The sequence below is a fragment of the Pezoporus occidentalis genome, unplaced genomic scaffold (assembly GCF_034315485.1).
Source record: "Pezoporus occidentalis ecotype Australia unplaced genomic scaffold, CSIRO_AGI_Poc_V1 ctg18, whole genome shotgun sequence".
Taxonomy (NCBI): Eukaryota; Metazoa; Chordata; class Aves; order Psittaciformes; family Psittacidae; genus Pezoporus; species Pezoporus occidentalis.
This window is the reverse complement of record NW_026913640.1, coordinates 8,688,533-8,699,625: the sequence shown is the minus strand read 5'-3', so window position 1 is coordinate 8,699,625 and position 11,093 is coordinate 8,688,533. Positions and strand designations below refer to the sequence as shown.

Sequence of the window (11,093 nt, the reverse complement as noted above, 5' to 3'; positions counted from 1 at the left end):
CACTTTTGACCAAAACCCTTTGTTATTAGCTTGCCTCTGAAGTTGCCACTGTGTTTGTGATTCCTGGCTCTCTCTTTGGGCACTAAAACCTTCTTTTTGAAAAGTGACTCTGTCCTAACAACAGGATCCCAGCAGCAGGCATGCTTGGAAGAGCTGCTGCCAGAAGGCTGCTCTAATTTGTGGATGCAGGAATATTGAACGATTTTTAAAACCTTCCTCAGTGGCAGCTTCCCAGGGAGACTATTTTTAAAACAAGAATTATTGTTTATTTTTATCTTTTTCCTTGAGTGTAAAAAGATTGCTTATTGCTTTCTGACACCTAAGAAAGCTTGAGGGAAATGGGGAGCTAGAAAATCCTGGAACCGTGGAATTATTTTAAAACTGTTGTTTTCCTGGGTTCTTTCATGCAGATTTTTATCACTAGGTAACACAATTCAGCCAGATTCAACATCATGCAGATCCCAGACACAGCAAGCATGAAAATGGTAAATGTGGTTTTCTCAGTGGGCCGAGAAACAAAACAATCCACTGTGTTGGGGCAGGGCCAGGCATTGCACTTCACTAGGCGAGGCATCTGGTACCCGTCATACATGTAATAGAACACATACATGAAGACTGCTTCGAAGACAATCCTGAAGAAGATGCTGCTGGTGTATGTCCACCACAGGGGCCCCCGAATGTGAATCTTTTCATTTTTGAGCTCTTCAATATTTATTTTCTCACCATTCCTGAATCGTCTTTTCTTCTCATGTCTGGTGTAAGCTACATGCATGGCCACCAGCAGTGCAGGTGTGGAAACAAAGATCAGCTGCAGGGCCCAGAGTCTGATGTGAGAGATGGGGAAAAAGTGATCATAGCAAACATTTCTGCACCCAGGCTGAAGCGTGTTACAGACAAAATCTTGTTGTTCATCTCCCCAGACTCTCTCTGCAGCCACAACCAGGATCATGATACGGAAGATGAACAGGACTGTGAGCCAGATCTTTCCAATGCTAGTAGAGTGTTTATTTACACCTCCTAAAACAGCCTGCAGAGTTCCCCAGTCCATCTTCTCTTCTGTGTCCTTTTACCTGCAGGAGGACATAATACACCAAATGATCATTTATCAAAGGGTGAAAAAATCATCTCTAGACTTCCTATGAACGAGAGGACTTCCTCACACTCACTCAGGAGTCATAGGCAAATACAAGTTATTTTCATTAATGTCATCCATAAGTTTATGGATTTAAACAGCTTATTAAACCCTCTCCTTCCATGTATTTACAATGGAACAAGCATACCTTGATATATTTCTCAATAAGGCTTTAAGCAGGAAATAAGTTACATTTTCAAATGCATTTCTTCCATACATCCTTTATGCTCTCCTTACCTTTCTTAAGGTATTTCCCTTCCTTTGGTTTACTTTCATCAGTGTTTTGCCTCTATTTCCCAAAGCAATCGATATCACCATCATGGCATGAGTTAAGGCAAATCTAGACAAAATAGACACTTCTCTACTAGTTTTCACAGGATTTCTTCACCAACACCACAGCCCTAGAAGAGCTAGGCTTGTGCTTTTGTTGCTTCTGAGGCAAGTACTATTTGGCCTTCTTCAGCAGAAGCCATGCAGACACCTCAAGCAGGCCTTCAAGGCTTTCTGCTGCAGCTCAGACATGGACCTTCATCTCATAAGTACAGCATGTGATTTTGTCAACACTGCTGAGAAGCCGCAAGCCAGCTCTGTCAAGGCTGCATGCATATATAGCACAAACCAACAGGCAAAGGAGGAAGATACTGCAGAGCCTGCCCTTCCACATTCATTGCTATCTCATCCAAAAGGAAGACAAGCAGAACCATAGAGTTGTGAGAAAAAAAATCCCTCAGCTAAAGAGTTTATGTTGATTTTCTAGATGCTATCACACCCCAGCAGAATAAACAGGAGGTCAAGCTTTCAACTTCCCTCCTTCTCTTGAAAAGGAAAATCCACACTCTCTGCCCTTCGAAAGTTAAACGTAAGCTTTGCTGAAGTCACAATTCAGTCTCAGGGCTCAGCTTTCACTGATTGCAGCCATTGGAAACCACCACTGAATTGGACAAAACACTTTGAAATCAGAGCTGGGAACTTGCATAGCTGGTCAGTCATCTTTCAAGGATAGGGCTCAATGTGGGGGAAGCTACACTGGCCATGGATAAAAGCTTTGTCTCCTCTTACTGCAGGCTGTGTGCTGCAGGCAGAGCATGGTACCTTGCACCACCACACTGGGCCAAGTTGTCAAAGCCTCTCATTCTCACATAAGGGAGGAGAAAAAGAAAAACAAGCCATCAAAAAAAAAAAAAAAAAAAAGAAAGTAACTTTTCTAAAACCCTGGTGTAGTTACAACACAAGCAAAGGGGTAACCTGCCCCAACACACCCTTGGTACAAGGGCCTAGCTTGTACAGACAAGCCTTGAGGCAGGAGGGAGAGGTCAGATTTACTGTGATGAGGAAAGATAAAATTGGGCAAGACAAAAAAAAAATCTTTTGAGAAGGTGGCTGGAATTCCTTGGACTCCTCATGCTTTGACTCTGCTGAAACTGGCAGCATTTTATGCAGCTTTTTACATTGACCCAAACTCCAGGCTATGATCAGATACCTGCATCTTTCCGTTAAAACCTTCCTCATCGTCTACTGCATGGACATTTTAAAGTCAATGAAACTTTCACAAGGGGCTAACCAGGACTGAGTGAAAGCATTTGAAGCGTGTATCCCAGTGGGATGAACAAGTGCGGTCTTACACTGTAACTCTGAACCAGTGTTGCAAGTTTATGCTGAAAAGACAACACTTCTCTCTGCTCTTTTACCACTCCAGAAACACTGAAATTGGCTGTGGGCACTGAGTGATACGCACCCTGCCAACGAAGACATTTATCGGAAAGCACTCGAAATCCCGACTTGGTGGTTACCGGCTGGACGCCCCGAGGCAGCTCCCAGCCGATCCCTCCCCTCCGCTCCCAGCTCTGCTCCCGCTGGACGCCGAGCGGCGGGGAGCACAGTGAGAGCACAGTGAGCCTTTGCCGGCGGGAAACGCCACGGCTGACGGCATTCGGCTCGCGCCAGCAGACGCCCGTTTCCAAACCGTCCAGACCCGCAACCCCAGCCCAGCCCCACAGCGCTGACTGAAGCCTCCCCAGTCCCAAAGCACTTCATAGATCCCGGTCCGCTCCGGGATCGCACAGTCTAATCCCCATCCCACCACCCCAGCACACAAGAGCTGGTCCAAACCCTCACCTGCTCGGCTCGGCACCCGAAACGCGACCGGCGGCCTGCGCTATTCTGTTCTGCTCCCGTCCCGGGTCCGTCAGCGCCCGAGTAGCGGCCGATCCCAGCCTCGCCGCCCCTGAGCTTTAAAGTCCCCTCCCTGTTTACCTGCAGCCTTTTTTAAACCGCCCGTCCCCCTTCCCCCACCCCTCCACCGCGTCCGGCTCCTCCGGCAGCCCGTGGAGGCGGCGGGGATGGGAGCCTGGGGCTGGGCGGGGCTGGGTGTGAGGTTCTCATCACTGCCCATCGCCACCCGGCCGTGCCGAGGGGCAGGACCGTGGGGGTCAAGCCGCAGTCGCTGGAACCGGGCTGTGCCGCGCCAGCGGGGCGGGAGCTGCTGGGAACGGAGCGGGGCTCCCGCTGCTCCAGCAGCTCCCGGACCCCTCCGGGGAGCGCGCTCGGGTCCTCGCAGGACGTCCTTGCCCAGAGACCCACTAAGGGTTGAACGTCGAGTAGAGTGCGCTCGATACCTTGCAAGTGCGGAATCGAGTCCCAAGAGTTAGCAGAAAACGTGTTATGGGGGGAAATCAAGTCCCGTGGAGCTCTCCGACGCTGCCCAAGTGCCGTGGCAGCCCGAGGAAATCGCCACTGTGGCCTAGTTCTGAAAACACTCAGGTGAAATGAATCTCCCAGAAGCTTTCTGTAGGGTTAGGGAGGGCTGGAGAAAGAAACCTCAGAGACCTTCTTAGACTGCTTGAGTTGGGAAGATGAGGAATATTAACTAATTAGCTAATTTTACACTAATAAGTGGAATGATCTTGGTAGCCAAATGTAGGGGTAACAAGGGCTGCAGGGATATAAGGGCAGGATAGAAAACTTAAGGTTGCTTTTCCTTTGAAATACTGTGGGCTTTCTTAGAGCTGTAAGAAATCTTGCTGGTATCCTTCTCGCTAGTGTGCACAACCTTGGTTTCACTGCTACTGCGCAAAGGCTGGGGGGAGTTGTTTTTGTGATAGGATCTAGCAGAAAGTACAAGGAATGAACTAAAAGTTACTCACCATGTGAAAAGTCACTAGGTGTTATTTTTCTGGAGGGGGGTATTTGACAAGGGTATGTAGGGATAGGACAAGACAGAATGGCTTTAAAGTGAAAGAGGGAAGATTTAGATCAGGTACTGGGACAAAACTCTTCACTGTGAGGGTGGTGAGACTGTGGAACAGGCTGCACAGAGAAGTTTTGTCTGCTCCATCCCTGGCAGTGTTCAAGGCCAGGCTGGATGGGGCTTTGAGCGATCTGGTCTAATGAAAGGTATGCCTGCCCATGGCAGGGGATTGAAACCGGATGATCTTTAAGGTCCCTTCCAATCCAAACCATTCTTTTTCTATGAAAAGAATAAAAAAGGCCTCTTCTAGTTACAATATACCTTAAGATCCCTATTTAAGGAAAGCTGCTGAGGATGGAGGACATGGCCAGCCAGGCATGAATTAGATCAGCTCTGCAGCTCAAACCTCAGGCTTTGATTGTGAAATATACCCAGTACTGCTGCCAGGCTTAGGTCCACCTCACACTGCGGTTCACCCAAAGCATCCAACCAAGAATGACTTCTACTAAATGACGCTTGATTACGACACAATAGAGCCTTTACTTTTCAAAAATCTTACCAGAAAAGAATGCTGTGCTAAAGAGGATTTGCAGCTAGAAGGTGGTGAAATGCTATGTGTGCTATGACTCCTGAAATAATAAGAACTTGTCTAAGTATGTAAAGTACTGCTGAAAATGACATGTTTCTTTCTGTATATTGAAGTAAACATCTCTCCTGTAAATTGCCCTTAGTACCGAGATTGATTTTATAAGGTGTGTCTGGAAGTAGAAATGCTTTCATCAACAGGGATTTGAATAAAATGAAAGCTTGATCTAGTAATTTGTATAGATAACAGCTATGAGAAACTAGAACTTGTGTGTATCTGCAGAATGGCAAAGTGAATTTGGTTTTGTTCTCAGAGGTTTTGAAAATGAAGTCAGATATATGAGATCTTTAAATAATCTAAGAAGATATGTCTGGAAGAATCAACTATGTTTTATAAAGCAATACCCAAATTTGATAGTTGCAAATATGTATGCTTGAAAGAAACCCGCAACTCCTGTTGCTCAGTATGGTCACAGTGATTTTCATTTACAACCAACCAAAATCTACAGTAAAGCTGAGTGCTATCTTTACTTTCCTGTGTTATTTTTTGTTTGCTTGTATGTGTAAGGAAGTACATAATGCTTTATTTGAGAGGGAGAGGGGAGTCCTGGCAAGGAATTCTGACAGACTACAAACCCAGGCATGCAGGTTTTTTGCCTTCATTTTGCTTAACACCTGGCTAGTTGGCAGGAGGTGCAAGAGGCAAGGAGTACCAGCTCTGGCATCTGTAAATGTTCAGCTGTAAGGAAGCAGAAGAATTCTGCTTAAGAATTCTGGCAGCATTGAACACGATAAATGTTACAAAGAGTGTGTGCATACCTACAAAACATTGATTCTTATGGATTGTAAAGTAATGTGAAAATAAAAGCTTCATAAAAATAAGAGAGTAAATACTGTTGTAACTTTATCAGCACAGAATCAGGTTTTAGTTTATTTCAAAAAAGCAGAAATCTTGGCATCATCTTCCAGTAATCTCTTACAGCTTTCCAAAGGCTCTGTCTGCATCAGTTCGTTCAGGCAGCTCCAAATGCTCTGTCTGGATCTATATTTTTAATAGCCCTTGCTTCATTCTCTGCTTTGCCTAACCATGCTTTGATGTCAATTGCATCAGGATTATATACGTATTTAATGTTTATCCACATATATATATCAAAATCCATAAGATCCTACAATAATTAATTTAATAGCTTAATTATTTGTGGTGAAAAAAAAAATTACTGAAAATCCCATAATTTCATGGGACATTCCTGAGTCCTCACTATTAGGTGTAATAGCTAATTGCCTTTCCCTGTTCATCTCCTCCACAGTTGCATAAACTTCTGACATATTGTCACTCCATCCTTTTTATTCTGTGCTGAAAGGCCTAATTTGTCAAACCTGTGCTATGCAGGAGCTCTTACATACTTTTATTATCATCATCACAACTTTTTGTGCCTCTTTTACAAGAGCAGACGATGTACCTGCACAGTTTATCAATGCACAGAGCAATGCTTTCTGTTGCATTCCCCATCTTTTCCCAGTAATTTCTGTGTACTTGTTTTCATTTTCCAGACAACTCAAAGAGATGAGTTGACTTTTGCATATTCATTCCAAGATCCTTTCCTAAGTGTTTCTAGAAACTGGAACAGTACTTCCTGGGGTCAATACATGCTCATATACTCAAAGAGGTGTACTTTGGACTAATTTTCTCACAGTGTATTAGTTCAGACCAGCAGACACCAAGGTTCATTTGCCATTTTATTATCCAGTTACTCACACTGGGTAAGTTCTTCTGCTATTCCTCATGGTCAGGTTTAGTTTTGACTATCATGAAGCATCATTTTTATATTGTGTTTCACGCATTTTGATTTTTGCTAATTTGTATGTGTAGCAGCTTCCTTATTCATAATTTCTGCTTAAAATGAAGCTCTTTCAACACCTAGCATTTTACTTGCTACTTGTCATGCACAATTGTTGTTAATCAACTGGAAATACATCTATAGACTCTGATCACTCTTCAAAAATAGTTTTCATTTCTTTGAGGCTGAGCTAAACATGTGTTACAACCTGACATTTTTGCACTAGCCTCAGCAATAAAAACACCTTCCCAGTTCAACTCAGCACATGTAACCAGTTTGTCTCTGTATTTACTTTCCAAACAGCGGTTTTAGTGATACTGAGACCAAATATACCATACTTGCTTAGCCTTTGAGCAAACCATTTTGTTTCCTTTGATATCTTTACATGCATATTAGTGTCTGAAATACCTATCCAGCCATTATTTTCATAAACAGTTGTTTGGCGATGTGCCATGGGGCCAGACACCAACAGGCAGAGGAGAAATCCTTTATAAAGGAGCATGATTTTCTTTGCTTCTGGGAAGGTGTTTTGCACTGTTCCTCAGAAATAATCTCTCCCCAGAGGAGAGTACCCTTGCAGTTTTGAGTAATTCACACCCTTTGTCACGCAAATCATATGTCTGTAAATGCACTGTTAAGAGTTCAGGCAAAGTTTTCTCACATTTTCCAAGAACAATTTAATCTTTGATGCTTATCTGAGAAGGTTTTGTTCTTCTGTATCTCTTGGAGCTCACAGAGCTTAGAAGAATCCCACACCAGTTTACTTACTCACAGATAAGAATGGGAAGAAGCTAATAAGATAAATCTGTGGCAAATGCTGGAGACTGGAGGGAAATTGCTAAAGGCAGTATTGATGGAGCAGCTACAAAGGCTGCTAAGTAACAAAGGGTAGTGCCAATGAAGCTTGAGGAGAGGCTACATGCCAACTGGGAGAAGGTCTGATCCTGTACACCCCATAGAGGGAAGGGGAAGACATGGGAGGGGAGCGTTGGAATTAAAATTTCTGCTGTGAGGCATTGAACTCAGTGACAGGAGCTCAAGGGCAGCAGGCAGTATCAGAGAATGATGTATGATTCCTCCATGGAAAGTCGGCTGCATTCACATTTTTGCATTGGTTTAATACAAGCCAAATAAAATACATTTTCCTGTTCCTTTTGTCAACTTTTGAATTGCTGACTGTATGACTTATCCAGCAGTTTGCTGAGGTCTCAAGTGCAAGTCCTGAATCAGATTGAAAACAAGAATAGGATGATTCAGTAATGACCTGGTTGCACCTAGGTAGGCATCATATTAAGTAATTTCTTGAATGCAAATATATGATGGGAAACATTTCCTCTTGCTAAGCTAATCAGAGACAAAGGAGTTGAACTGGGTTTGGTAAGGAAGAGTCATGAGGAACTAAGGGGATGCAGTTAAAATCTCATGCTGTTAAAAAAAAAGAAAGAAAGAAAGAAAATCAGTGGCTGTTACAGAAAGCTTTCCAGGCAGAAGTTACAGTCAAGCCTACATCAACATGTTGCACCAGCAGATCTATACCGGATCACAGCTGTGACCTGGAGATCTTATGTCTGTCTGGCGCTGTCAGCTGCAATCCCAGGGCCCTTTGGGTGGCATGCCCATGTCCAGTGACACTTCCTGGAGCAATGCACCTGGGAACATGCTTGTGAAGCTGTATGGGATGCGTCCAGGTAGTGTCCCAGAAAATAAGGAAAAGTCAAGTCCTCAAATGAGCACTGTGTTTTTCATTCCCTAATTTTTCTGCATTCCCCCATTTTTAGACTTTTTTTCCCCCTGGCAATTCAACTACTTGTCAAATAGCACCTATCACTCATCCCATCAGATGGCTCCTTTCACATGTCAAAGCCAAACAGCCAAACGGTTCTTTCTTTAGTTATGGGCATGCAACAAAAATGGCTCTGTCACCACTAAGGCGTGAAGATAATTTAGCACTCTGCAAGGGGGTTATGCACATACTTTGGAGAATGCTCAAAATCTGCTGACTTCTGGCAGCCATCTACTCAGTGGAGCAGAAAAAAAGAGCATAGCGTGACAGAGTGAGATACTGATGCTGATTGGGGAAAATCTACCGCGTCAGGCGCTGAAGCACACAAAGCTACGTGCAAAGCTGGCACTAGTGCCCCTGTGCAGAAACAACATGAGAGAGTTCCTGTCATGACAGAAAACCAAGAGGGCAGCTGCATGCTCCAGCTTGACTGCTGTTAGTCAATGGGCAACAATTTGGAGCTGGGAAGTCAACAGAAATTATGCAAGACTGTGAGGCTCTGCATTGTACACGAAATAATAAAAGAAGCTGAAGGAGGCTTTAGGAAGTCCTGTTTGGTAAAGGGCTACTGAGGATATAATGAGAAAGGATATATGCCCAGATTATGCATGTACTGGGAAGGTCAACAGAAGCCTGCACATAAAGTAACAGGGATTGCACTGGGAAAATACAAGCTACATGCACTACAAAGAACACAAACTAGGTGAGGTAGTAGCATCTACCCAGATCCACTCCTCCTCTTTGTGAGCAGCACTTTTTTGAGCTATGATTCATCAGTATCTATGCTGAACACCAAACAGCATTAAGGAAGGATTCAGATACTGTCTACTCATTGATGTTCCACAAACTTGAAAAGATATCAGTGATGATCTATTCACTACCTCATACCTAAGAGAGAAATGCTAACAGCAGAGTGGATAGTGAAGTCAGATTGCTGGAATGATTTTGCTGACCTGAAACAAGCAGACACAAAACCAAATAGCAAAGTATACAAAAATGCTGTTGAGCTGAGGGGCAGCTTCCTTTGTCAAGGGAAAGCAGATCCTGCTTCACTGGTGTTAGATGGAGCTGGACTATAGCACAATATTGCTGCTTGGAAGTACTCTTCTGAGTCCTGTGGCACATGCAAACCCCAGGCTAGCAGCACAAGTGCCAGATAGTAATGTATAAATAAGCACATGAGTAAATAAACACATGAGTAAACCCAGGGGAAATACTAGATACCATGCTAACATAAGTAAAACAAACCCAAAAGAGCTTTTTACTAAAATAATTTTTCTGCAGATGACTAAAATTTTTATAAGCCAGTAAGTGTGACTCCTCTCATGCCCAAATTTTTCTGGTTTTGCTACATTCCTTCGCTGTATTTCTACAGGTGATAAATAAAGGTTCAATATAAATGGATGTATTTCTAATATTTAATGTCTAAATAACGATCAATACTTATGATTTATGACCCTCACTGATGAATTTGGTCTACAATTGAAGATAACAGCTAGGGACTGAACTGTGAAAAGAGTCACTAATTTATGATTATAATTATCAACAGCCACAGGAAGGATGAAGCAGTTGTTTTGTATTCATTAAAGTTTCATAGCCCTTGTCTGTAACAGGTTGGAAAGGGATAAGGATGTTGGCTCTTCCTGGCTTTGTGCAATAAAAGGTGGAGAACACTTTGAACATGGAAGTAACCTTGGGGTACAAAGGCTGCTGGTGAAGAAATCACTGGAACTCTTCCCACAGTAGTCTGAATTGTCTGTCTGCTATTTTAGGCTATCCCTGGCATCCTTATGGGCTTTACAACTGTGTTTTCCAGTCCTGACTTTCCTACTATCCCCTTTTCCTTGCCTGAGAGTCAGTGTCCTTTCAGCCCTGTCACTCTCCCCAGTCTCTGACAGTCTAGAAAAACTGGTAACTTGCCTCATTTCCTCATTTCTCTTTTTTGAGGACCGAGAAGTTGCTGATGTGCAGAATACTCCCAGAGAGAAGAAAGGCTTTTTCCTGGGCCTGACACAGACTGTGGAAGATAACTTCCAAACTTATTTGGGAGACAGTTGTATTGTCTAATTTGAAAGGAAAAGCTAAGCTGCAAACTATCAGGGTGTTCCTTGAAAGATCTCCCCAGGATTTCTGTGTAGCTGCAGATGTGTATAAGCTGTGCAAAATTAAGGGAAGGAGCTCAAGAGGTTATCAAGTCTACACTTAGACTGAATCAGCTAGACTTGATTCCTGGCTCCGAAGGGTGTTGGAGCACCAGGGATGGTGATGTTCCAAGTACCAATGTCTCTCCACTTTGCTTGTCATCATGCTGCTAATTACAGAAGTCCCAGCAGAGCCCATGCAAAGATCTGTGGGAAAGGATCTTGTAAACATGGAAGAAACAGAGCCATCATGCCAAGAAATGACAAAGAACCACACCACATCTTCTCAGAAATGCCACTGAGATTGTTCCTAAACAATGTATGCATTCCGGATTACAAAACCTTCAGGCAGAGACAAAAAATATCCCCTTCAACCAGCACCCCAAGAGAAGATAAATGAACCTTCTTAGGTCTGGAATATTTCTGC

At 43.5% G+C, this 11,093-nt stretch overlaps 1 protein-coding gene across 1 annotated transcript; it reads right to left on the bottom strand.

Moving 5' to 3' along the window:
* Nucleotides 1-243: 243 nt before the first annotated feature.
* Nucleotides 244-1,157, bottom strand: LOC134161916 (gap junction beta-2 protein-like). The gene has a single exon (XM_062615241.1). The coding sequence runs from the start codon at nt 1,046-1,048 to the stop codon at nt 371-373; it is 678 nt and encodes a 225-aa protein (XP_062471225.1). The 5' UTR covers nt 1,049-1,157; the 3' UTR covers nt 244-370.
* Between the last annotated feature and the right edge of the window lie 9,936 nt (nt 1,158-11,093).